At 36.5% G+C, this 24,423-nt stretch overlaps 3 protein-coding genes across 4 annotated transcripts in view; all 3 read right to left on the reverse strand.

Moving 5' to 3' along the window:
- Window positions 1–5,425: 5,425 nt before the first annotated feature.
- LOC136818304 (adrenocorticotropic hormone receptor-like) lies at window positions 5,426–6,277 on the reverse strand. The gene has a single exon (XM_067074686.1). The coding sequence runs from the start codon at window positions 6,275–6,277 to the stop codon at window positions 5,426–5,428; it is 852 nt and encodes a 283-aa protein (XP_066930787.1).
- A 1,803-nt stretch (window positions 6,278–8,080) lies between these two features.
- LOC136818185 (kinesin-like protein KIF16B) overlaps window positions 8,081–24,423 on the reverse strand; it is a 36,052-nt gene continuing 19,709 nt past the window's right edge. For both annotated transcript variants that reach the window (XM_067074541.1, XM_067074542.1), the window contains 4 exons: window positions 12,211–12,450; window positions 9,664–9,854; window positions 8,919–9,036; window positions 8,081–8,619 (listed from right to left, as the gene is read on the reverse strand). In XM_067074541.1, the coding sequence (XP_066930642.1) occupies window positions 8,170–8,619; window positions 8,919–9,036; window positions 9,664–9,854; window positions 12,211–12,450 (999 nt within the window). In that variant the 3' untranslated portion in view covers window positions 8,081–8,169. The remainder of the gene's footprint in view (window positions 8,620–8,918; window positions 9,037–9,663; window positions 9,855–12,210; window positions 12,451–24,423) is intronic.
- On the reverse strand, window positions 18,431–20,676 carry LOC136818186 (uncharacterized). The gene has a single exon (XM_067074544.1). The coding sequence runs from the start codon at window positions 20,420–20,422 to the stop codon at window positions 18,713–18,715; it is 1,710 nt and encodes a 569-aa protein (XP_066930645.1). The 5' UTR covers window positions 20,423–20,676; the 3' UTR covers window positions 18,431–18,712.

Below are 24,423 nucleotides of genomic sequence, written 5' to 3' on the forward strand. Positions count from 1 at the left end.
AGAGGTTGAAAACTCGGCCTTTGATACTCGGGTATTTTTGTCGGGCTTTCGTCTTGCATGCATTCAGTGCCTGCGCTTTTTATGTTTTGGTGTTGGTGTCTTATTCGTTTGCTAGCTTTGCGTTTCTTGTCAATCATACTTAGGATATTTTCAGTTTCTCACTCGTATCTAGTTTATTTACAAGTTTTTATTAACCTTTAATTAATGACGCACCCTTTGTTGCAAAACTATACATACTTTTGCTTTTCTAAATTCCATAGAATTAAAAATCTCGCTACCAAATTTTCGCTTCGATAAAAATTGAAATCTTGCTTTGATAAAATTAGAAATGTCGCTTTGAAAAAAGTAGAAATTTGGCTTTGATAAAGTTTGAAATATTTCTTTCTACTGCATTAGCTGTTAAAGTAGCGGCCTGGCTTAATTTTCTTGGTGGTGCAAATTATGAAATTGTCGCCCCTGGTATTTTTGTCCTTAATTGCGCCCTCCACCATTAAGTGAAAATATTAAACTGTAAGAGCAGTGACTGGTTGAAAGTAAGGCCCGGAATCTCTGAGTGAACAAACTTTTATTTATACGAAGGTGGTGATAATGATAACGTGATATGTATTGCCTTGTCTTACTTTACTCTCCATTAAAGATCAATGGCTGAAAGAGGCCCCAAAAATGCGAAAGTTGGCAGGAATAAGGGTTGTTTGTAATTGTGGCGCCGCCTGCAAAAAAATTTGGTGTAACAAAGGTCAAACAGATTAAAAGATATTCTAAAAAGGAGAAAGTCAGTCCGCATAAGACCACAAAAACCACAGCAAGCAGTTTCGATCAATCTCTCAGTTTGGGGGTGAGCATCCTCTTTAACCCCTGGTGGAAACACAACACTTCTCTTGCTTTGACTTTTCGCAATTCAATGTTGATAGCAGTTTTGAAAATATTCGTAAAATAAAACGTAGCGCCGCAGGCGAAAAAAATTTTACATTGCGCTAAAAACGTGTCAAAGGGCACCAAATCGCCCAACCAAACATCAAAAACAAATTTGGCGCCCCCTTGAAAAGCTTTTTTGGCGCCCCTCTCAGGTCTTTCTGGGTGGTGCACTGCACACCCTTCACCCCCTGCCAGGCCGCCACTGGCTGTTAACACATATTACTTGGCCGAACTCGACGTGTGACCTAACAAAGATTTAAATAGTTCCTTGAACAACTTCTTTGCTTTTTTATGGTCTGGCTCATTTTATGTTCTTCGAGTATCAGGACAAAATTCATTGTTATTCTAAGATATTTTCCACTATATAACAAGTGATCGAAAATATCGTTTTTTAAGGTGTAGGGGAATGGATATGGAATATGATCAAGTTTAATGAGTGCTAAGACATTACACTGCTGTTTGGTTCGGAGTGTGTTGATAACCATTTATTCCCAATCAATATCTTCAAAGTTGAAGTCTCAAAATAGACGGACAAGAGTGTGATGCATTGATGACTTGATGTCCTTATGGATTGATGTATTGATGACCTTATGGGTTGATGGGTTGATGGCTTTATGGACTGATGGCGATTGATGGCTTGATGGGTTGATGGCCTTATAGGTTGATGGCTTGATGGCTCGATGGATTGATGGCTTGATTGACTAATGGCTTGATGGACTGATGGCTTGATGGATTGATGACCTTACGGTTTGACGGCTTGATGGCTTTTTATGGACTGATTGTGATTGATGGCTTGATGGATTGATGGCCTTATAGGTTGATGGCTTGATGGCTTGATGGATTGATGGCTTGATTGACTGATGGATTGATGGATTGATGACCTTATGGCTTGATGGCTTTATTGATTGATGGCTTTATGGATTGACGGCCTTATGGATTGATGGCTTGATGGCTTGATGGTTTGATGGCTTGATGGTTTGATGGCTTTATGGATTGATGGCCTTATGGATTGATCGCCTTATGAATTGATGGCTTGATGGCTTGATGGCTTGATGGCTTGATGGCTTGATGGTTTGATGGCTTTATGGATTGATGGCCTTATGGATTGATGGCTTGATGGCTTGATGGTTTGATGGCTTGATGGTTTGATGGCTTTATGGATTGATGGCCTTATGGATTGACCGCCTTATGAATTGATGGCTTGATGGCTTGATGGCTTGATGGCTTGATGGCTTTATGGATTGATGGCCTTATGAATTGATCGCCTTGTGGATTGATGACTTTATTGATTGATGGCTTTATGGATTGATGGCCTTATGGATTGATCGCCTTATGGCTTGATGGCTTTATGGATTGATGGCCTTATGTATTGATGGCCTTATGGCTTGATGGCTTTATGGATTGATGGCCTTATGGCTTGACGGCTTCATGGCTTGATGGTTTGATGGTTTGATGGCTAGATGGTTTGATGGCTTTATGGATTGATGGCCTTATTGATTGATCGCCCTATGGATTGATGACTTAATCGATTGATGGATTGATGGCTTTATGGCTTGAAGGCTTTATGGATTGATGCCCTTATGGATTGATGGCTTGATGGATTGATGGCTTGATGGTTTGATGGCTTTGTGGATTGATGGCCTTATGGATTGATCGCCTTATAGATTGATGACTTTATTGATTGATGGGATTGATGGCTTTATGGATCGATTGCCTCACGGATTGATGGCTTGATGGCTTGGATGGCCTGATGGCATGAAGACGTTATTTTTTCAGGGATTGATAGCTTGAATAAATATTGATGGACGTGTTGCGAAAGCTCGAGATAATACTTTTTGCCATCGGTCAATATTTTACGGTATTGCTCTCATAAACAGTTAGTAAAGTGTTAATAAAGAAGCCAATCAAATGTCACTATTTACGCACTTCGGATAGAAACGAAAATATTTTTCTGTGGACTAGATAAATAACGGATTAACCGGTCAAATGAAAGTGATGCCCTCCTATAGCCCTAAAGTTGAATTTTTGGTCAATTTCGAAAAGCTTTGTTTCGTCGAAAAGCGAAAAAAATGCAAAAAATTATAAAAATTAAAAGTTTTGAGATTCTGGTGACCATTTTTTGAGCATATTTCGTCAACGAGTCAGTCTAAAGTTTTTGTCCTGCGGGAAATTAAATTTTCAAACCCAGCCACAAAATTTAGGTTTACCTTCATTAGATTCTGGACACTCAGCTATTGAAATGAAGTCTTTGTTTTTGTTTTTTTTGAAATCTTTTTTACAAGAAGAATAGTTTTTCAAGTGACCCAATCAGTTATTTTTTTCTAAATGTGTTTGTGAAGTGTATGTGGTGATAAGAAGCACATTATTTTTCAAGATATTCCATAATCTTTTTCAAGAAACTGAAACTCATCAAATAACATCCAAGTGGAAACGTTGATGATGTTGTCCAGGGATTGAGGGTGTTAAAACCATAGATTTATAAACCCATGCTGAATATGAGTAAGAATATTATTCAGAAAGTTACTCTCGGGTACCTAATAAGCCCCCCCTCACTAATTAATTTTTCGATAACATATTAAGTTTTGAGAATATCCCACCCACCCCGCTTTTTTCGATCGCCCGCCAATTAGGTACCCGAGCGTATAGGTCTTAGAGGAAAATTGCCCGTTGGAGTTAAAAACAGCCGACTCCAACGATCTACATTCTATATGTTGTAACCTTCGATGCAGGAATGTAGAGAGAGGAAAAAAGGATTGCTTGTATCCATCGTCCTATAAAGATTATTTAGTTACCATAAAGGTTATTTCCTTTGTCTTTGGTTATGTCTACTTTTTTTACCTGCATGGAATATATGGTAAAGGACATATAACAGTCAAGCTAAACATCTCCTGCTCAAAAATCTTTTTGCTTTCTTTCGAACTTTGGGTGAAGAGAAAATGTAAATGAAGGCGTCACATATGAACGCCAGTGGATAACACAAATCCACCGCCCAGTGAAAAGAGGCGGGAATGAAACCTCCGTGGCCGACGTATGAATAATGAATCCAGTTCGGTAACAGCCATAAAACGATGAAGGACAAAATCAATAGAAAGGGTAGAAAGAAATTATGGCGCGATCTCTTTTTGACTTTGGTTTTTCGTTCCGAGCTGTCACTTTGCTTCACACTCGTTTCCAGATTTTTTTGCTTTCGAACGCAAACGAATAGATAGCCGTACGTCAGACAGAATGCTACGCAACACAATGCGTCTAAAATTGGTAACATTGTAAAAACTGTATATGAATTCTTGATGTTATTCATTTTTGAATTGTCTTGAATCACAAAGTTGAGCGCAAGCGTTGAGATGAGTGATAAAACCGGTAACAGCGAAAGAACGATTTTAGCTTTTCTTGAATTCACAAATACGTGATACTTCAAGTTGAGATAGACAGCCAAAAATCTGTCGACCGTTATCACCAACATGAGCAGCATGTACCAAGTAGCCAGGTATGACCCTTCCCATACCATCATTATGAAATGTGTTTTTGATCCTCTGTAACCAGGGTACAAATTAAGTATTTTCAATGCTGCGTACGAAATCGACAAAAATATTTCGAGAACACTGAGGTTGATGAGAAACATCTTTTGTATTTTGGTGAAAACAAAATCTTCATTTGTTTTTCGAAGGACCATCAAAGCCGTGACATGAAGAACGATAGCAACAGGAAGGAAAATAAATTGTAAAATCCTCAGATCGTGATCCATATTGTGCGTGGTGTGCGCGGTTCCGTGTCGGTTTCACGCTTCAATGTCCTTCCTTAATCAAAAGAATCATAAAATATCTTGTCGGTGTATTTTTTTTTTAAATAACGTAAATCCGTGTGATCAAATTTGTAGTTGATTCAAGATTCAAGTTACTTTTCTCGCTTTGCTTTAGATGGATTCAGTCTTTTGTAAAGTTTAATGTTGATCAACCAAGAGCATGTTGGAGTTGTAAAGTAAAACACACGCTTCTGTGGCCAGTGGCTTATTCCAATGTAATCCAGTTCCAAAAAGAAACTTTTGAAAAAACTGTTCTACAAAAAGTGAAAACATGTAAGCGAAAAGACTTGTCGACTTTTTGTTTACCTGATTTTTAATTCGGCTATGATTGAAAACAGGGATTCTTGATTCATTTCTTCCTTTTCATTAGCGGCATAACGTAAATTAATTTGAGACAGGTGAGATTTATAATGTATGGATTTAATTATTAAATATATCATGTAATTAAAAATTATATTGTAAACTCACAAATAAAGAATATAAAAGATTAGCTTTCAAAAAGGTTGTTAGCGTAAGCTTAAATTGTTTTCATAATTTTTGTCGAAGCGAGCGTAATAGGCTGTATAGTTCTGTAAATAATATTGGAACATCAAAATATTTATTAGAACGGTGGCATTTCTAGTGTAAGCTATGTCTTATTATAGGGAAGAGATTACGTTTATGTATTATATGCACAATGTGTTATCATCACGCTTGCAGGCTAATCAAAAGCTAATGTCTGTTCAAAAATCTTTTTACTTTGTTTCGAACTTTGGGTGAAGAGAAAATGTAAATGAAGGCGTCACATATGAACGCCAAAGGATAACACAAATCCACCGCCCAGTGAAAAGAGGCGGGAATGGAACCTCCAAAACCAAAGTATGAATAGTGAATCCAGTTCGGTAACATCCAAAGTAAGATGAAAGATAGAATCAGCAGAAACGGGAAGAAGAATTTATGTTTAATTTTCGTTTGAGTGTTGTCTTTCTCGGTGACTGAAGTTGTTCTTCTTTTCTTACGTAGCTGATAAAACAAATAACCGTACGTCATACAAAACGCTAGCAAACAGATGACGTCAAATACGGGAGCCATGCGGAATACCGTCAGCGTGTTGTCAAGACCAACCAATGATGAATTGTCCTTAATAACAAAATTTAACACCCCTGTCACAATTATAGATACCACAGGCAAAATATAGAGAAGTATTTTGACTTTGCGTTGAGTCACTAGTAGATGGTATCTTAAATTCAAATAGACTGCTAAGAATCGGTCAACCGTGATCACCAACATGATCAACATATACCAGATTGGAAGCAGTGTTCCCATGGTGATTTCAAAGAAAATGTAATATTTGGAACCCGTGCGCTGTTCTGGAAAATACACAATCGCCACTTTACCAAGGCAATGAGAAAATGATGAAAAAATCTCATTGATGCTTAAATTGATGAGAAAGATCTTTTGAACTTTTGTAAAAATGAAATCTTCGTTTGTTTTCCGGAGGATAAAGATAGCTATAACGTGTAGAACGATGGCTGTGAAAAATAAAGTCGACTCAACGATCAGGTATTCCAGTGTGTTCTCCATGTTCGGTACATCGGTGGAAGAAGTGAACGAAAGAACGAGGGTACCAAGCCACTGAAAACCTATTCCCCCTTTTTGCTTTTCTAAATATTGGAAAAATCAATTTTCAATCCAAGTTTTCGAAGTGAGAAGAATGATAATCAAATTGTTTTTGGATAATTCATATAATTTCCAAATATGAAAACAATTCAAATCGAAAAGACCTTTTTGAATGGCTAATAAAAAACACAGCTTGAATTTTGCTTTCAGGGATAAAAAAGATTCCAGAAAAATTCCATAAATCAATTATCTTCAAAGTTATCTCTTGAAAAGCTGTTCCTTTAGTTTCCCTTTCGGTAAATCACCTCCAAATATAGATTGGTTGACCTTTCTTAGACTGATTTCAACTTCACTGGGTTGTTAACAGAGTCCCGTCAGGAGCACCCTCTAGTATCCTCAAAAACCATACAGCTCTTTAGTAAAAGCCTCATAAAAAAGACGGAAGCTTAAATTGTCCAAATTAGCGAGGCTATATAAATTTCCGATGCTTAAACAGTTAAGTAACCATAACTCGAACAAGCACGGGGAATGCAAATATGTTCAAGTTATGGAAATTTCGAGTTATGGAGTTAGGTATGCAGGGCATTTTTAACTGAAGTGAACATAACGCTTGTTCGAGTTAAGGAGATATTGAGTTATCGAGTTTCGAGTTAAAAAAACTTCACTGTGTCTGAAAGACAAAAGAATTCGTCTTATGTTTTGGTATTTTCATTTTGCAAAAAGATGGGTTTATGGGTAATACAAAAAATGATCTATTTACAAACACACACACACACATAGAGAGTGCTTCGAGGAAAATCACATGTGATGGTTGGTTTACATAGCAAAAAATACGTTACTGTGACAAAAAAATATTGATTTATATAGAATTCTTAAAAAACAAAACAAATTCAAAGATGAGAGAAAGAAGGATGAGTGGATATTTAAAAAAAATGCATTTTCTGCACTAAAAAATAGTGTCGACACGGTTTCAGTCAGCTTAGAATAATGGGTTAAATATTCTAGAGACGGGGTCCACTTAAAGCTTTGTAATAGACTGGATGGCGCGATAAGAAGCTCGTAGAGTGGCACTCTTAGGTTAAAGTCGCAACAGGTTACCTACACTAACAATTTCAATTGTTGAAAGCAATGTAAAAAATTCAAGATTTTCAAAATATAAATAAAGTTATAAATAAAAAATCTAAAGTAAAGATTTAATGTATTAGCTAACATTTCTTCACTAAAAGGAATTTCAGCCTTTTTGGTTTAGAGACTTTTGGTTTTGATATCATTCACATTTTTAACTTGGAGTTTTATTCTATGCTACTTGATTTTTGCGAGATTTAATTACGCATTTTCCCTTTTCGGGCAAATAAAACTCTTCAAAAGATTTCAAAACTGTAAATATGCTTTTTTGTCGTTTACGGGTACACAAATTTTCGGCTGATTTCTTCGGCGAGATGAAATTATTGCGAATCTCCAGATCCAGAAAATTTATTGCTAAATTAAAACAGAGCTATATGTCGCACATGACGACAAAATTGCAACCAGTCATACACGCATCCGGCCTTTTAACTAATTATCATGTTAGCGACCATAGGTTGCTCTAACATTATCACTCCAAACATTTAACATCGCATAATTTCCTTTTGTTCAATAGCCATCTTATAATCATCTCTGGGAGTGATGTTCTTTACAACTGTTTCCCAAGCAAGCGCTTCTACGGACTTCGGCCCAGGGTTGTCAACCAAGGTTTATCCAATTCCACCAGATGTAAAACAGGTGACACTTTAAGGTCATCGACCAAACCAGTCACACTCTGTTAAGGTGGACACACATAATCAACCGAACACTCCTTATACGGATATCCAACCTCCTTATAAGGTCATACTAGTGAAAGCACCTTCTTTGCCGGTACAAATGACGTCAATCCAAATGCTCATGGCAATAGGAGAAGGTGCAGAAAGATAAAAGTTCCTTTGAGGCGTCCTCACGCAAAAAGTCGTCTTAGAGTTCGGGCTTTTCTTAATGCTACTGTCCACGTAAACTTCTTGTATAGATTGAAAATATAAAATGCCTTTCGATTTTGTCTTTCGTTCATCTTGGTAATATAAAAGCGCGCGTAATTTCCGATCGAACACGAACCACCTTTTATTCCAGGAAACTTTGAGCCGTGATTTTCCCATCTTCAAGAGATACCCTCTACACGAGTAGCGGTTGATTTTGACGGCCGGACAATTTTCAATGACGTGTCCCGCTGCTACAACGTGATGGAGGAGGTTGACTTCTTCCGAATTTCCCGATTGACCGGAACGGATCGATAGTGTCTGCAATAGAAGAAAATAATCGGAATAGAAAAACATCCTTTCGAGACCCTTTCCTTTCTTTAAAATGTGAGCATAAAATTAAAACTCCAGGATAATCAATAGCTTAAAACAAAGCAGCGAACGACTGAGAAGGTAACCAAAATTCCTGGAACACCCTCATACCTATTGTTATGATTTGACACAATAGAAACAACAAAAATATCAGCGATGAACTATTTCGACAAAGTTTCAGTATCGCAAAATGCACAATGACTGAGAAACCTAAAACTCTTCCATGGAAGAATCGGAAGATTTCTTACGTATGAAGGGACACGCCGTTTGAGAGTTCCGTTACCGCTCATTGCACCGTTACTTCGCGTATCACCGCCACCGCGTTTATGTTCTAGCGTTCGATTCCTCGTCTCTTCTTCTTGTAATCTGAAACAAAGCAAAAGAAAGAACCGTTATTCAATAGGCCTTTTCATAAATTACGTCACGAACATCACTTCCCTGGTATTCAAACAATTACCATGGTTATTATGTCCCTTGAGAAAAAAATGATTTTATTATGAATAGAAAGTAGTTTTAATGAAAACTGCTGGGAGTTAATCATCATGGCAATAATTTCAAAACGAGGCAAGTGATGTTCGTAACGTAATTTATGAAAAGGTCTATTAAAAACGGACTGCACAAAAGGCTTGACTGTGATAGTTAGTTACAACGCTTAATCTGCTACTTTTCAATTTTCAAACATGACAATGATGTGGACTGGGACAGGTCTCCGAGCAGATAGCAGGCTAAAATTTGACAATATCTGTGACCAATACATGCAGTTTTATTGACGCCAGATTTCAACTGAGTTTGCTAAAGATTTCGGCTGGCAGTTACAAAATGTGTATGCAAAGTGAGCCCTCTTACGCCTTTTTTAAACTTGTTATGAATGATGATTTTGCACTTGAATAAAACAAAATTTCGGTTGTGTGTTTTAAGCGCCTACTCCAGTGCTATCAGTACTGTAACATAGTAAGATTGAATAAGTAAGAATCATTAAAAAAAATATCAAACCTTTTCTCCGTTTCCATTCGTTTGGAACGCTCTTCCGCAAGACTTCGTTCCAGCGTCGTGAATTTTTCTTTCTCTTGATTCAGCGTTCGTTCGAGGACGTTTTCTTGCGCTCGTTCGTGTAAGAGAAGCCGTTCCAACTCTTCTCTTCTCTCCCGCTCTTTGTGTAATTCCGCTAGTTCCCGCTCGCGTTGCTAGAAAATGAAAGGGAATTTGATCAAGGAACGGCTTAAGAAACAGTGTAATAAAAGAGACAATCTTGAAAATTTCACCCAGGGAAGAACAGATGATTCAATTTGATTTTGTGTGTTTTGTGAACCAAATAATTTCGTCAGGCTAATAAATTGTATAGCCATCAATGCAAACAATGACCCCCGGAATATGTAATGGTTAGAGGTGCAATAAGCGTCGAAGATATTCAAACCCATACGGGGAACACAAATTTACTTCAGATAAGGTAAATTTGAGTTATGGAGTAAGTTAACTGAAAAAAAAAACAAGAAAACCTGTTCGAATTAAGAATAGAGTTACAGAGGTTCGGGTTAAAGAGGCTCCACTGTAATGCACTTGCAAGAAGCCATCGCGACAAGTACCTTATTGTTAGCATACATGTAAATGATACATATTTTGGGTTTATTTTCTCCGCTGTCATCCTCTTGCCATTGCCCGATGATGTTTTGCATGGAGGTGACCGGGTGGATCACTTTGGAAGGACTCAACCCGAAATTCGTGATCATTGTGTATGAATGGATGTCTTCTCTTCTCTAATTTCTTATTGTAAAGAAAGTCTAACCGATGAATAGCGAGTTTATGTATTTGCACTTTGAGGACGGTAAAAATTCTAAAGCGATTTGGAATAACCCGCAGTTTTGACCCACAAAATCGAGGACGGTAAAAGTGCTGATTTACCGTCGTCCTTAGTTGATCAAGACCTAGACAACTCAGAAGCTAAATCTAAACCCTCTCCGTCACAGGAAAACACACGTACATAAACTCGCTATGAAGTCACTTCAACATGGAAAAATAATCAAGTATTGGACCAAAAGTTAACACGGCTGCTCCAAAGAAACTTTTCTAAGGTAAGTCTCACTAGTCGCCAGAAAGCAAACGATCAACAAAGGGCTGCAACGATCAATCTAAATCAACAGTTTCCTATCCGTAAAACACACCGATTGGTCTTCAAAAATGCATGATACAGTAAGATTCTAAGAAGCATTGCGAACTGAAAAAGAGGCGTTCAAAGAAAGACAGCCATCTGCCGGAGAATGATAAAAGTCAATGAATGTTTCATGTCATCTCCTCTCTGAAGCCTTTTAAAAGATCACGCAGTGAGTTTTATTAGAAGAGAAAAGAGCTTTTTTTATCTCAAAAGAAGAAGAGAAATGAAGAATTGAAAAGAAAGCTCTCCATCATCAACGCATATCTATCCTCTCGAGTTGTCCATCCATCCATCCATCCATCCATCATCATTTATTAAAAGTCCAAAGAATTCTCCCCACTTCTAAAACAGCGTTTTTTGCTGAGTCATCAATAATTGATGAGTAGAGAAAAAAGAAGAAATTTGAAGATGAGATGAGATGGGAGGTTATCTCGAGAGCGTGCTAACATAATAAGCTGATTGATAATTGTTGAAAAACATAACTCGAGGACTTGAAAAATAATACATTTTCCCTTTTTTTACCCAATACTCTTTCTCCACTTATTTCTATACAATGATTAGTTTTCCCGAAGGAAGATTAAATTTTATTGAAAAGTGACATTTTTATCTAATTTTTGTTTTGTTTTATCTCTTTCAACTTTTATTTCAAAAACTTCATCTTCAAACGGGGCACTTTTTAAAGCAACACGAAAAATCAAAAAGAAGATTAAAATCAAATCCCAAAGAAGGGAAAGAAAGGACGGAAGAAATCTCACTAGATTTTATCTTTCGCTCAAAAGATATCAGACAAAACTTTGGAAAATACACGCTTTTGGTTTTGGATATCAACCTGAGAATGCTGTTGAGAATATTCTAAAACGACTTTTGTTTGAAAGTTAAGGATATCCAAGTTCCTTAGAATATCCAAGTTCCTTAGAATATCCAAGTTCCTTAGAATATCCATGATCGAATGGAAAAAACCATTCTCATCAAAAAGGCGTGTATTCTGCAGACAGGAAAAGAACGCCCTCGTGCTACTTAGTTAGATGAGCTTGAAATTCAGGTTATATGAATTCTTTCTCACTATAGGCATTGAAAGACAACTAGAGATCACACGCCAACAGTGGCCTCACCTTCGAGTCAAGTTTCGACTTTCCTTATCAACTGAGTGGACACACCCCCGGACATGGTAAAATGATGGCAACACTCTTAATGTATATCCGAGATTCAAACCAAACAAGATCTTTTCTTTTGAGAGGCGAGGTTCGAACAACGAACGAACGAACGAACGAACGAACGAACGAACGAACGAACGAACGAACGAACGAACGAACGAACGAACGAACGAACGAACGAACGAACGAACGAACGAACGAACGAACGAACGAACGAACGAAATATAATAATGGTACCTTGAGAAGATCTTCTTGTAATTTCATTTTTTCGGTTTGTTGAGCGATGACCTGTCGTTCTTGTTCTGCTTTCTCTTCTTGTTCCTTCTTCAACTTTTCCAACATTTCTCGTTTGTTTTCCAGCTCCTTCTCCTCGATCTCACGACGTTCCAAATCTCGTTTCTTCTCGATCCATTCCAGTTCAGCTTTTTCCGATGCGATTCGACGCAAATCGCTCAATCGATTCTTTTCTTCCTCGATCTGAAATAAGACGAGAAGATTCCATCATTAAAACGTTTGAGGTAAAGGGTTATTATTACCATGAAAAGTATCGATGAAATTACGTTAAACGTTCAACGAATAAATAAAGTATACACATGCTATGCGCTTGTGTTCTTTCTACTTTAAGAGCAGAAACTTTCGTAAGGTTTTACTTTTGGAGCGAATTCAGCGGATATAACTTCTGCTAATTTTAGAATGTTATTATTTCATTTTGCCGGCAAAAAAGCGATAAAAATGCACAAAGACTGGAAACTGAGTATAAAATAGCAAAAAAAATGCATTTTTCGCGAAGGAAACTTTCGCGAATTTCTCGTGTAATTTCTTACTTGGCAGAAACTTTCACTAAAATGGGCAAAAATCACGAAAATCGCGGAAGTTTCTGCCCTTATATAGTTTATGACCATTTATATCCATTTATGTGAGTGAAAAAAAGCAATTACGTACTATAAAATCTCTAACTGTGTTGCTTCAATTTTTTGCTAAATCAAAAACATGAGAAGATATGCTATATAACAAAACGAATTCCTGACCGACTCTGCGCAATATTAAATGTTACTTCCTGTATATTTCAACTTTCCGCAAACAGTGTAAACCCAACCAAATACCGATAGCCAACTCGTCAAATCTTGAAATCTAATTTGTTTCTGTCTTAACTTGTTTCGAAAATATTCTCACCAATAACATGATCTGAAACGCTCGCTGAAAATGATACTCTTCTACTGCAACTACCGAAACACTGTTTTATTAAACATCGAAAGCACAGAATATACTTCAGGTACTTAAAAAAATTGCAATTCAGTCTCCGATTTCAGTGTGTTGTTTAAGATATAGCTTTTCAAATGCACGCATTCAACAAGAGCAAGGTATTAACCCTTTCGCGAAGCTGTAATTTCTTCGGAAAGTTTAGATTGGCTTCATCGAGTTTGTAGCTTGAGACTTGAGGGTTTAAACTTCCGCATATTTGGTACGTTTGGAAAAATATTTTTGCGCATTTTTTAAAAACACTCGGTTATTAGCTCTTAAAACCAAGTATTCTGGTGATGTAATGAGTCAGGGAGTCGGTGTTTTACAAATAGAAGAGAAGAGGAAAGTGATTTAAGTTACTTTTAATCTTGTTGCATATTGGATTAAATACAAATGTTTTTATGGCATCAGTTTAATATTTCTGGTTAGTTCACTAATACCTTCTGGGGAAAGTCAGAAAGAAAAATGGAATTGTACTTTCAGTATAAAATCACTATTCTTTCTAAAAGAACAAAGACGACGTATATTGTGTTAAGAGGAGACCATGTCGAAGGAATAGAAAAATGAAGTCGAGTACTCACAATAAGGGACTCATCGTTGAAACCACACAAATGTAAAGTTTCATTTTTAAGAGGAGACAGTAACAAAATATAACTTTGAAAATTGTCCCCTTATCAAATATCCCGCAAGCTTGTAAGAAAATGATAAAATGTTTCAACTGTCTTCATAAACATAGTGACCGCATTGAAAACATAGAGGAGAAATTATGAATATTAAATTTTCTCAAAAGAAAATGCAAATGGCCTTTTTTATTTGAAATGCTGAGAATTTAATTTAAGGTTCATTTTGCGATGAATTTCGAAGATTAAATAGTTTCCATGCAGAGACGCCAAAAAGAGTCAATTTGAGAGCACTCATTGATCAAAGAGCCCCCCCCCCAGCGCAGCGGACCCTCAATTCACGCAATCACGCCAGTTTTTTCAATTCACGCATTTACGTATTCTTTTTTCAATTTTCACGCATTCACGCAAGCGAAAATGCCCATTCACGCATTCACGCAACCCACTAGGGGCCCCCATCAAATCTTTTCCAAGAGCATTAACAGCCGCTGCTTCTTGATACTTGTCCTTAAATACTTATTGAACGGTTGTAGTGATACATCGCTAGAAGGATAATTTTGAGTGGATGATTTCAAAAAGTTTCAAAGATGAAAAAAGAAAACAAAAAGAAGAAGTTTTTTTATGATAAGAACGGTATATAAAATCGGCAAAAATGAGGTCAACGAAATTGAAATCAAAAGAAAGAAGAAAGACGTATACCTCACTTGAAATAGCATTAGTCTACACTACAGATTTACAACGGTATTCGTCACTAAAGATTCAATTCCTTTTACAGAAGTCCGTGATAAACAAGGATTCTAAAGATTTCTTGTTCATAAAAGTTAACGATCTCTTTCAAACATTAAAAATAATCTTAATCTAATTTACATGAAGGATAAACTGAACCAAAAGTAAAATATATAGCATGGCTTATTTAACTCCATTGCCATGGAGATAAAACTCTACACCTAACTACTGTGAGAAATGAAGTAATAAAGTATCGAGGCCTCAACAGGTCATTTCGAAGATTGTTCGGAAATCATTTGATATTGACTATTAGGGAGAAATTACGAGCCTCTTTTCTTATTGGTCCCATAAAACTGGAAATGAATCCAGTTCATTATGCATAGGTAAAACAAAATTTTGCTTAACAACGAACTCTTTTGTGGCTTTCTTGAAAATAGGGGGAATCAAAAACAGAAGATTGTGATTCAAGAAAAAGAGACATTCTGATTTGTCCATAATGATAGTATCTGAGTAATAAATGCAAATTTCGCAAAAAGTCAGCTCAATTGTTACATTGCAGATTTTATTGCATACACTCAAACCTTCATCCACCAATTAACTCTAATCATTGAAACTGACAATGTGCAAAAAGTACTTTTAAAGTAAAGACTTTTCACCGCAACGAGGCCACAAGGATAAACACGATCCACCAATCAAAATTAAAAGGCGATCATCATCATTTTGAAATGGCACCAGTAACAAAATTATATTTGGCAAATGTGCTAATAGCAGAAAGACGAACAGGTGGGTAATCACGCTTGTTTTGGCTCCCATTGAGAATGGAGCTTTAAAGCCGGGACGGTGGTGCTACCCTTGTCGACCGAATGTGGTGGACCCTGCATATGAGAATGGGACTGAAAAAAAAAAGAACTCTTTCAGGGACTTATCTCTCGAAAAAGGAACTGCCAACAGGGACAGTACAATGGGCGCTACCGCAAACGTAACTAACAACCTAATTTTGCCGCCAGTCACCCATCTTGTAGTCTGGGGCCGCTTTTTGATAGACTGGACGGTGTAATTTGGCATGCTCCATTTTTTGAGGTGGTAGCAAATCCATGCCACTAGATCCAGTCCCTTTTTGGAGAAAAACAAACAGGGAATTGTGACCTAGGGATTGATTGTTTTCAAAGTTTGGCGATATCCTCTAGTCTACTTTACTGGACTCAGCACCATCAGAAAGCAAAGTTCAGTCAGAAGTAGACTCTAGTCTACCCATCTCGTGACGCACCTTTGCAAAAAATATTCTTGTTAAATATTTGTTCAAAGATGGCATTGATTCAAAGTGGAATTCTAAAGGGCTAAGTTGACCCTTATTACAGCTATTTCTTAAAATCTAATGTTTTTCAAGCATGCTGAGTATTATTTATTGAGGCTGTTAGAAGTCTATGACATTGGACAGTGAAAAACCTGAGTTTGATGCTAAAAAATATGGAGTGAATTTTCAGCTTTTTTGACTGAAAATCAATGAATTTTGACAAAAAAGAAACGATTTAAAGAAATGGGTTTGAGTAATTTAAAAGTTATTGAGCGCTAGAAGAATTATTCTAAATGTAATCTCATGGTTGATTGAAATTCGATTGACGTTTTTGCTTACGTTAAATTGTAATTTCCTGCGAACTTGTAATTTCCCTCCTAGCTTTTGTAATTTCCCTCCTAGATTTTGTAATTTCCCGCAAAAGTGAAATTTTCATCGTTTGGAAATTCATACCTTTTTCGACTTTCTTACTAACTTCAAAGGCTTAAGTAAATGGAATACTATCCAATCAAAACTCGATTCGCGTTTCTAAGACTTTTTTGAGACCTTTTTAAATTTCCAGTGATTTCCAGTGTTAAATTGACGTCTTTCAGAATTGTTAGAATTTCAATCCAAACCATGAGATTAACCAGGAATCCCATGCTTGTTTCGTGAAATTCTGGATAAATTACCCTCTGTCAAATTTCGAAATGTTTTAAATTTCCCTCGTTGCACTCGGGAAATTTCAAAAAATTTCAAAATTGACCTCGGGAAATTTATCCCGAATTTCCCTTATAACCATGAGATTACTAGTACAAATCTTTTAACACTATGCTAGATAAGCAACAAAATGGGATCGTCAAAAAAAGAGAAAATGAACCAACCAAATGAACTGTCAACACCATCTTTAAATTTCTTCTTCACAAAATGAAAACAAATACAATCAGAAATTATACCCATACAAAAATGAAAATCACAAAGACTAAAATCTCAATGGCAGTACTGCAGGTTAATATGGAGAATTATGTCAAATCTGAAGTAATCAATATGTTCCCATGATTTAACAAGAGAGAAAAAAACCAAACTATTGATGGAGAAAGAGCATTCATATTTTTCGAATGGAAATACTAATTGATTAATTGATTGGTAGAACGGTTAATTACTTCTTCTGAATCATTAAGCAGTGAAACACAAGAAGTCAAAGTATTTTATCTGCGTCACTTAATCCACACAATGTAAGATACCAGTGAAAGAAAAACAGAGAGAAATCTTTTTTGTAAGATGTTGAAAACATGTCTGCATTTCCCCTGCATCTATCATCAAGATCTTTATCCTAGCTTTTGCAATGTTTATTACACATTTTTCTATAAGAACAAACTATATAAGAACTTCACTTTACTAATAATGCTTCGGTTGCCAAAATCTTAAAAACACCTTAGGAACATTTAAAGGCTTCGAGGGCTCTAAAACACCTGTTTTCTTCGGAAAACGGACACAAATACTCAAAAAATGCGAAAAATAAGAACATAAAGAACAGTTTTAGGCTTGAAACCCAAAAAGTTAAGATCATCCACGGCTTCAAAAATTTTGGATATTCTTATAAAAAACATGTATATCAGAAGTAATTCTTATTTATTCTTTGAAAATATTAGACGGTCTATATTTAATAAGAAGGTTTTGATGCTCTTAGACCCTTTGTTCTTATAAAAAAAACTTTATGAATTATGCTACAGAGAGAAACACAGAACCACATGTAGATTGGTGATCGCTTTTCCGTTTCGAAGATCAAAACCAAAGTGTTCTTCTAATCAATTCTACTGCGGCGTGATAACACCATTACACAATAGACAATAAACGAGCCAAAATTCCAGAAAAAAAACATGAGCACTTTCGGAATATACTGGATCAATATACCTTATTGAAGATAAAAAGTCGAGGTTTCAGCACGTCGGAGAAAACATCTACGGCGGGAAACATTTTGTCACCTAGAGTTATTTTCGACACTTTTGGCCGACGATTTTATACCGACCATATTTGGGAAAGAAATCTTCAATCCGGAAAGGTTTTGATCGGAAATTCGGGTAAGAGTTATGGTCGGTTATGAACAAATTAAATAAAGCGTGTCAATTAATTATTTTTGTCTAGGAAAAGATTCGTAATCTCTCCAAGATTGTCGTCACTTCTCCAAAAAAATTTTTGGAACTTGTTAGATTTCAACTATGACGTTCTCGAACGGAGAACAAAACTTTCGAGTTGTTGTCAAATTTTGATATCTATTAATTTTCTGATTTGACTAACTTCGTATCCACTTAAACACAAGGTACTTTCATGTAGCAAGCAAATTGAGAATTCCAGATTCGAATTTCAAGGAGCATCACTGATCTCTAACTACCTCACTGGAACGGCATCGCCAGTTTTCCCATAAAAATGGAAGTGCACCCAATACGTATGTTGTTATCAAGACTACTTAACTAACTCGTAATTTAAACACAACTTTGAGAAGATAAGGAATAATTTCTTTCGGAGTAGTTCTATAAATATCTCAAACTTATGGTAAAACTTCTGCTCAAACAGAAAAAAATAGGACTCGTAAAGATTTCTATTAAAATACGTTTATTAACAATTTACATCAAAAAAATTATAAATTAAAAATGAACCCAATTAAACAAACAAAGTGAACCAAAAAAAATATATACATCATTAAACTTTCATCAAAAACATGAAAAATAGTGTTTGGAATACCAAAATTATTATCAAAAGAGGGCAAATTAAGCCAATATTCTTTTCTAGGCTTCCAAATGAGAAGTTGATTGATTAAAGACAATTCCAACACAAAATTTTGTATCTGGATAGAGGCTAGACAAAAAATCAGCTCATCTCACAGTCTAGTGTCGTGAGCGAAATAAGAAGTAAAACATTTGAAAATACCCACCTTTTGTCTTTCAGCGGCTAATTGTGTTTTCATGACGTCACACTCGTGCGCGATGACACGAGACGAACGATTGTCGGGGAAAAGTCGTCGGGCCGAAACTTCTCGGCGTAAAACGACATTTTGATCGTCGTTTAAAACACCGTTAGAGTTTTTTCGTTGGGAAATGTCTTTCAACGAGACAGATCGTTTTCGGGGGCGCATCGATTTCGAGGAATTGGGAAGGCGAATCGATTTTCGGATGGCAGGGAATTCGATGTTTCGACCACTCTTTTTCACGATTCGCTTACGAGATAATGACAATGAACGTTTAAGCGATTTCATTCGATCTTTTAACGATGTAGGTCGTTGTGGAACTTTCGGTAAAGTTTTCCTGTTTTGAGGTTCGACGTAATTCTTATCGGATAAAACATCGTACGATAACCGATTCATGTTTCGTCTCGAATTGTTTCGAGAATGCGTCTCCTCGATTGCGCTTAATCGTTTCTTTTCGCTGATATTTTCAACACTACGGGACCGATAACTGGCACTCGAACGTCGCGGAGGGGCACTTGTCGATAAAAGAGTTTCTAAAGAGTGAAGTTGCGAATCAAGAACTTCTCCGATTTCTTTGACTTTCGATTCATCGATGATTCTTTGCTCGACTAAATCGAACGAGCGTTGAGACATGTTCGCAGAATCGCTTCCCCATGAATGAACTCGACTTCTGGAGATATCTGAATTCTCTTCATCCGAAGGAAAAGTTGTATCATGTCCGGAATTTGACACTTGTCCGCTATATTTCTTCTTCTCACGAGAAATGAACGCCTCAAAATTCTCTTTCGACATCGACAAATTGTTATGTTCATCGAGTGAAGTATTCAATTCTCGATGATATTTCGAGACCTCCTCATCACCAATATCGAGAGGCGGTAGAATACGAGCTCGATCGTAATCAAAAGTCCGATTCAAAGACGCATTCGATCGCTTCGGTTTTGGAGGTCTCGATTTGCTCGATGACCTCGATGAAAGGGTCAGGGAAGAACCATCCAGCGTTTCAGTGTCAGATTCCATCAGCTTGGTATAAAGTCCATTCTCATAAATATTATCCACACTGGCTGATACATCACTGGGATGTTGAATGGAGAAAGTCTTCGAATCATCCTCATCGATAACATCAGAAGTCGATTTATTTCGCATTTTACGTTTCTGTTGATATTGTTTACCATCATTCAAAACATCTCCATCAGACTTCAAAAGTGCAATGTAAGGTCCTCTTTTCTCATTATGCGGTTTTGTCAACTCAGCAACCGAGTTATTGTTCCGATCACCAATTAACTCTTCTTTTGTTTTACTAACCGCTTCGTGATTGTCCTCTTCCTTTCCGCCCGTCAATCTTATTACGGCCGCGCTCTTCACCGTTAAACCTGTCTGATACGCATCACTGCTAGGGCTACCATTTACCATGATGACGTCATTATCTTTGTCATCCGAGCTAATCAGATCATCCAAGCTTCGGGACACGGATTTCTGTTGAAGATAATAAACACCACCTGGGCTGTGAACCATCCGCAGTTTCTCGCTCGGCTGTTGTACGCTTTCGTCAGCTGATTTTCGTCGACGGGGCGGCTTTTGACGGATTCGTATTGACGTTGTGACGTTTTCTGAGGACGTCATCATTTGTCAGTTGGTCGGGTGAGTACCAATCTTCTATGCTCGGTCACAAGTACGAGCTATAAAAGTTTTCCGTTGATTTCCTTCGTAGACATTTAGTTGAAACAGGAATCAAGTTAAAGTCAAAATGTCATGTTTTCTCTCGAATCAGTTATTTCCGATAGAATGATTCACCGACTGTACATACCAGCCAAAACAAACAGCATCTATTTGAGAGAAGTCGACCATCAAAACCAAAAGGTCTGTATATTATATATTCTTTGACTAAACAGAAATGAGAGTATAATATAGATGCAGAGGATGTATTAGACAAGTCGTGTATATATGGTAATGTGTAAACAAACAAAATACAACCCACAATCAAACCATATAATGAAATGTATTGCCTATTTAGATGAAGGTTCAATACTTCAAAAGCTGATTATCTCACAAGAGAGGAGAAAGTTTTGACTCACACAAAGAGTTTTAAGTCAATTACTGTACTGATATTAAGTTCTGACGTATACAAACAAGCAATAGGATAGCGCGAGAAAGTTTGTATGTTTTGCCTTATATGAAGTGAAAAGTTGACACATCGCAATCTTTTCAACAAAATTTGATACATCTACACAGACAGCGTACGCCTTCATTTGCATTAAAGCGAATGACGAGTCACTCATATTTTGATTTTTCTTCCTTTTTTAGAGATACCTTTTTAGAATTAATCGATTTCGTGTGTTGCGAATGGAAAAACAATTGACAGTCTGACTGTGTCGAAATAAAGAGGTCTTTTTGTCAACGGAATGACAAATATGTTTGATGAATAAACTTCCATCGGTCATGCGCCTTCCAATCAATCGCCTTTTGACCAGATTTCATCCAGAGATAAAAAGATTGGCAGTCTAGCTATGATTGAGTAAAAGAGTGAGCAGCTGTTTTGACAGTTCTCTCCAATGATGGTATACTCGTTTTTTATAAGAACAAGCTATATAAGAACATAAGGTTTCGATGGTCAAAATATTAAGAACATTTTAAGGCTTCGTGGACTCAAAAACACCCAATTTCTTAGGAAAATGGACAAAAATACATAAAAAATGGGGAAAATAAGAACATTTCAATAAAATTTTTGGGCTTGAAACTAAAAAAAGTTAAGAATATCTGAAGGCTTCAAATATTTTGGATGTTCTTATAAAAAAACGTATATGATGCATTTTGATGAAAACGCATGTGATGTGAAGAGCATTGCAATGATTTGAATTATGTAAAAGAGGTGCTGTGTGTGTTATAGTGATGCCTAATGACAGAGTGACACTACAAAGAGCATGATTAATATTGCACAGAAAGAAGAAAAAAAATCAAAAGATTTGGTGATATGTTTCGAGATATTTTTACATGATAGAAGGAGGTCCCAATGTCTGACAAAACGTCATCACACGTCGAAAAAGTTCAACGGGTCAAAATCTCGTCAAAGAGAAGAAAGAGATTCAGAGCTCTCTAATCAGCTCTAATTCTTTTAAAATTTTAACTAGTCCAGGTTTGAAAGTTTAAAACTATGATTTATTTATACATTTGAAACATATCGATACTCTCCACTCTCAAAACACTGGCAGAAAATGTTTATCTAAAGGATCTTCCCTAAAGACGGTCATTTATATTCCTTCTCTCTCACGCGAACTACCGTTTAGTGAGATACAATCACAAATGACAGATGAAGAAAAAGGAAAGACAAAAAGATGAGTCAAAAAGTGAAAAACAACTCCCTCCACTCGAGGAAAGGAAAATCTTCAAATCCACCTTCAATCGCTGCAGTAAAGTATTTTGAGATCTTAAAATACCAAAATGACGAGATTTCAAAACCATCACAAAAAATAACTTGCACAGCATGCTTCTATAATAGAACGATGTTTTAATCAAAAACACAAATGAAATTACGCAGTGACAAGTAGTAATATGACAAGAGAAACAAGCAACAGAATCCCGAAATGGCTGAAAAAGTTTTGAAACGATAATCAAATAAGCGCAGATGAGTGAATGGTTTTGTGGTATAGAATATACTCCATCGAACAACAACATTTCAACAATGCGATTCATTGAACACTCAGTAAAATCACATCACAAAGAAAACGAAAAAAAAGGGTTTTAAGAGGCGTTTGTATGACACATTAAGGAAGTGAACACAAAATCCAACAAAACATGCTCGAAAACAAACAAGAAAAGTGACACCCCTTTCAAATGTCACAACACTTATTCCGTTATTTAATCTTTTGCTTTCATGAAAGGGATAATTCCAGATTATCTAATGAAGGGGATAATGATTTGATACAAACAGAGAAAAGCGCGAAAGAAAATTGGGATTTACAAATCATTAAGTACCGGATGTTCTTTCTAACGGACGCACCCGTAAGTATGATGGAACAGCGCCCGGACACATGGCAAAAAATACAATTAAAGCGACAAAACAGTGCCTGGCATTGCACTTGCTCATATTTCAAAACAATCAGATTGGTGCAAATTCAAAATCATATATAATAGCCTATTTGAACAACATACGTTATGCAAGGTTATTGGTAAAACACAAGTATAGCGGTAAAACACAAGAGAATCTCAATGCATGATTCCGTTATAAATCTCCATCATCTCAGATTAAACTCGTTGAAAAAAATGTATTGAATACTGATGTTCTATTCTTAGTGAGCATTTCTCTATCATCGGATGAACACAAAAAAAGCTGCTTAAAAGATGATGATGTTGTTCGATCGGTGGTTATGACGATGGTCACGTGATAGGACAAAAAGATGATGTCCGTTTGAAGAAAGTTCGTCCGATAAATTCAATCGATACAGAAAGAAACGTATTGAAACAAAACTCAACATTTTCTCGCCATCCATCGATTTACGAAGATGGTGACAATCACAGATCCTGAGCCAACAGTGTCCGTCCGAAGAGGAAATGCCAAAGAAAAAGGTCTCTTTCAGAATACAAGTCCCACCAACAATTACAGTATCTCGTTATCAGAGATAAGAAAGAAATTCTTCTAAACAAATCAGAAAACAACCTACTTGGCGAGCTTAACTGGAACCGTGAGAAAACGTTAGTAACAATCACCATCGATCTCACATGATAAGAATCCGAAGATTCATTAAATTTAAGTGAAACTGATGTTCACAAAACCTTGAAAAAGACAACGTTCTCTTCTAAACCCTATGAAAATACACAAACGATCAAGCTTTCATACACAACTCTACATAGAGATACCTTGCAACATTTCTTAACAAGTAAAACTATCACAAAAGACTACAGAAAGGTTGTATGAAGGAAACAATTTGAAAAATTCCCACCTATTTTACGAGGATCTGTGAAAATGTTGTAAAACCAAAATGTGAATAAGAAAGACTTTGTTGTTAGACGTTAAAAGAGAAAAAAATGTCTCGATTTCCTTTTCACAGTGATGAGTAACATGTTGAAGGTATAAGAGCCATAAATATATCTTCGACGAAAGCACATTTTATTATACGTCTGACCGTATCAGCACGAGCCTACAATTCTAGCCAATGGCGGGCAGAATTGGGCATACAAAGTCAAACGAAAGAATCTTCCAAAGTTTCCACCAGTAAAAGTACAGAGCAGTTAGTAACAAGACGACGATTAAGATGGAAGCATATATTGGATTATTAATGACTAACTCCCAAATATCCAACGATATCCAACGATATCAAGCTCTGGATCAATATCTGACCACTGACCATTTTTAGACTCACATCATGACAAAACAAGTTACAATTGGCAGCAATAGACAACAGACTTGGCAGCAATAGACAACACACAACATAGAACGATATCACACCTCATTATAACAATTCGTTTTAGACACACAGACAGAAAAAGGAAGTTTCTTAGCAAAGAGTGAATTCTTTTTACACCTCCTGCTTCCATGCGTTGAAAAGTTGTAATGTAAGAACGTCTTCTTCACAAACCACAAACACAATTACCAGATTCAGATACATCCTTATGATGACGTCATACGTGAA

The sequence above is a fragment of the Clytia hemisphaerica genome, unplaced genomic scaffold (genome assembly GCF_902728285.1).
Source record: "Clytia hemisphaerica strain Z4C2 unplaced genomic scaffold, Clytia hemisphaerica genome assembly, whole genome shotgun sequence".
Classification (NCBI taxonomy): Eukaryota; Metazoa; Cnidaria; class Hydrozoa; order Leptothecata; family Clytiidae; genus Clytia; species Clytia hemisphaerica.

Coding starts and splice junctions, on each gene's coding strand:
- LOC136818304 (XM_067074686.1), bottom strand. CDS start 6,277: ATGGAGAACACACTGGAATACCTGATCGTTGAGTCGACTTTATTTTTC.
- LOC136818186 (XM_067074544.1), bottom strand. CDS start 20,422: ATGATGACGTCCTCAGAAAACGTCACAACGTCAATACGAATCCGTCAA.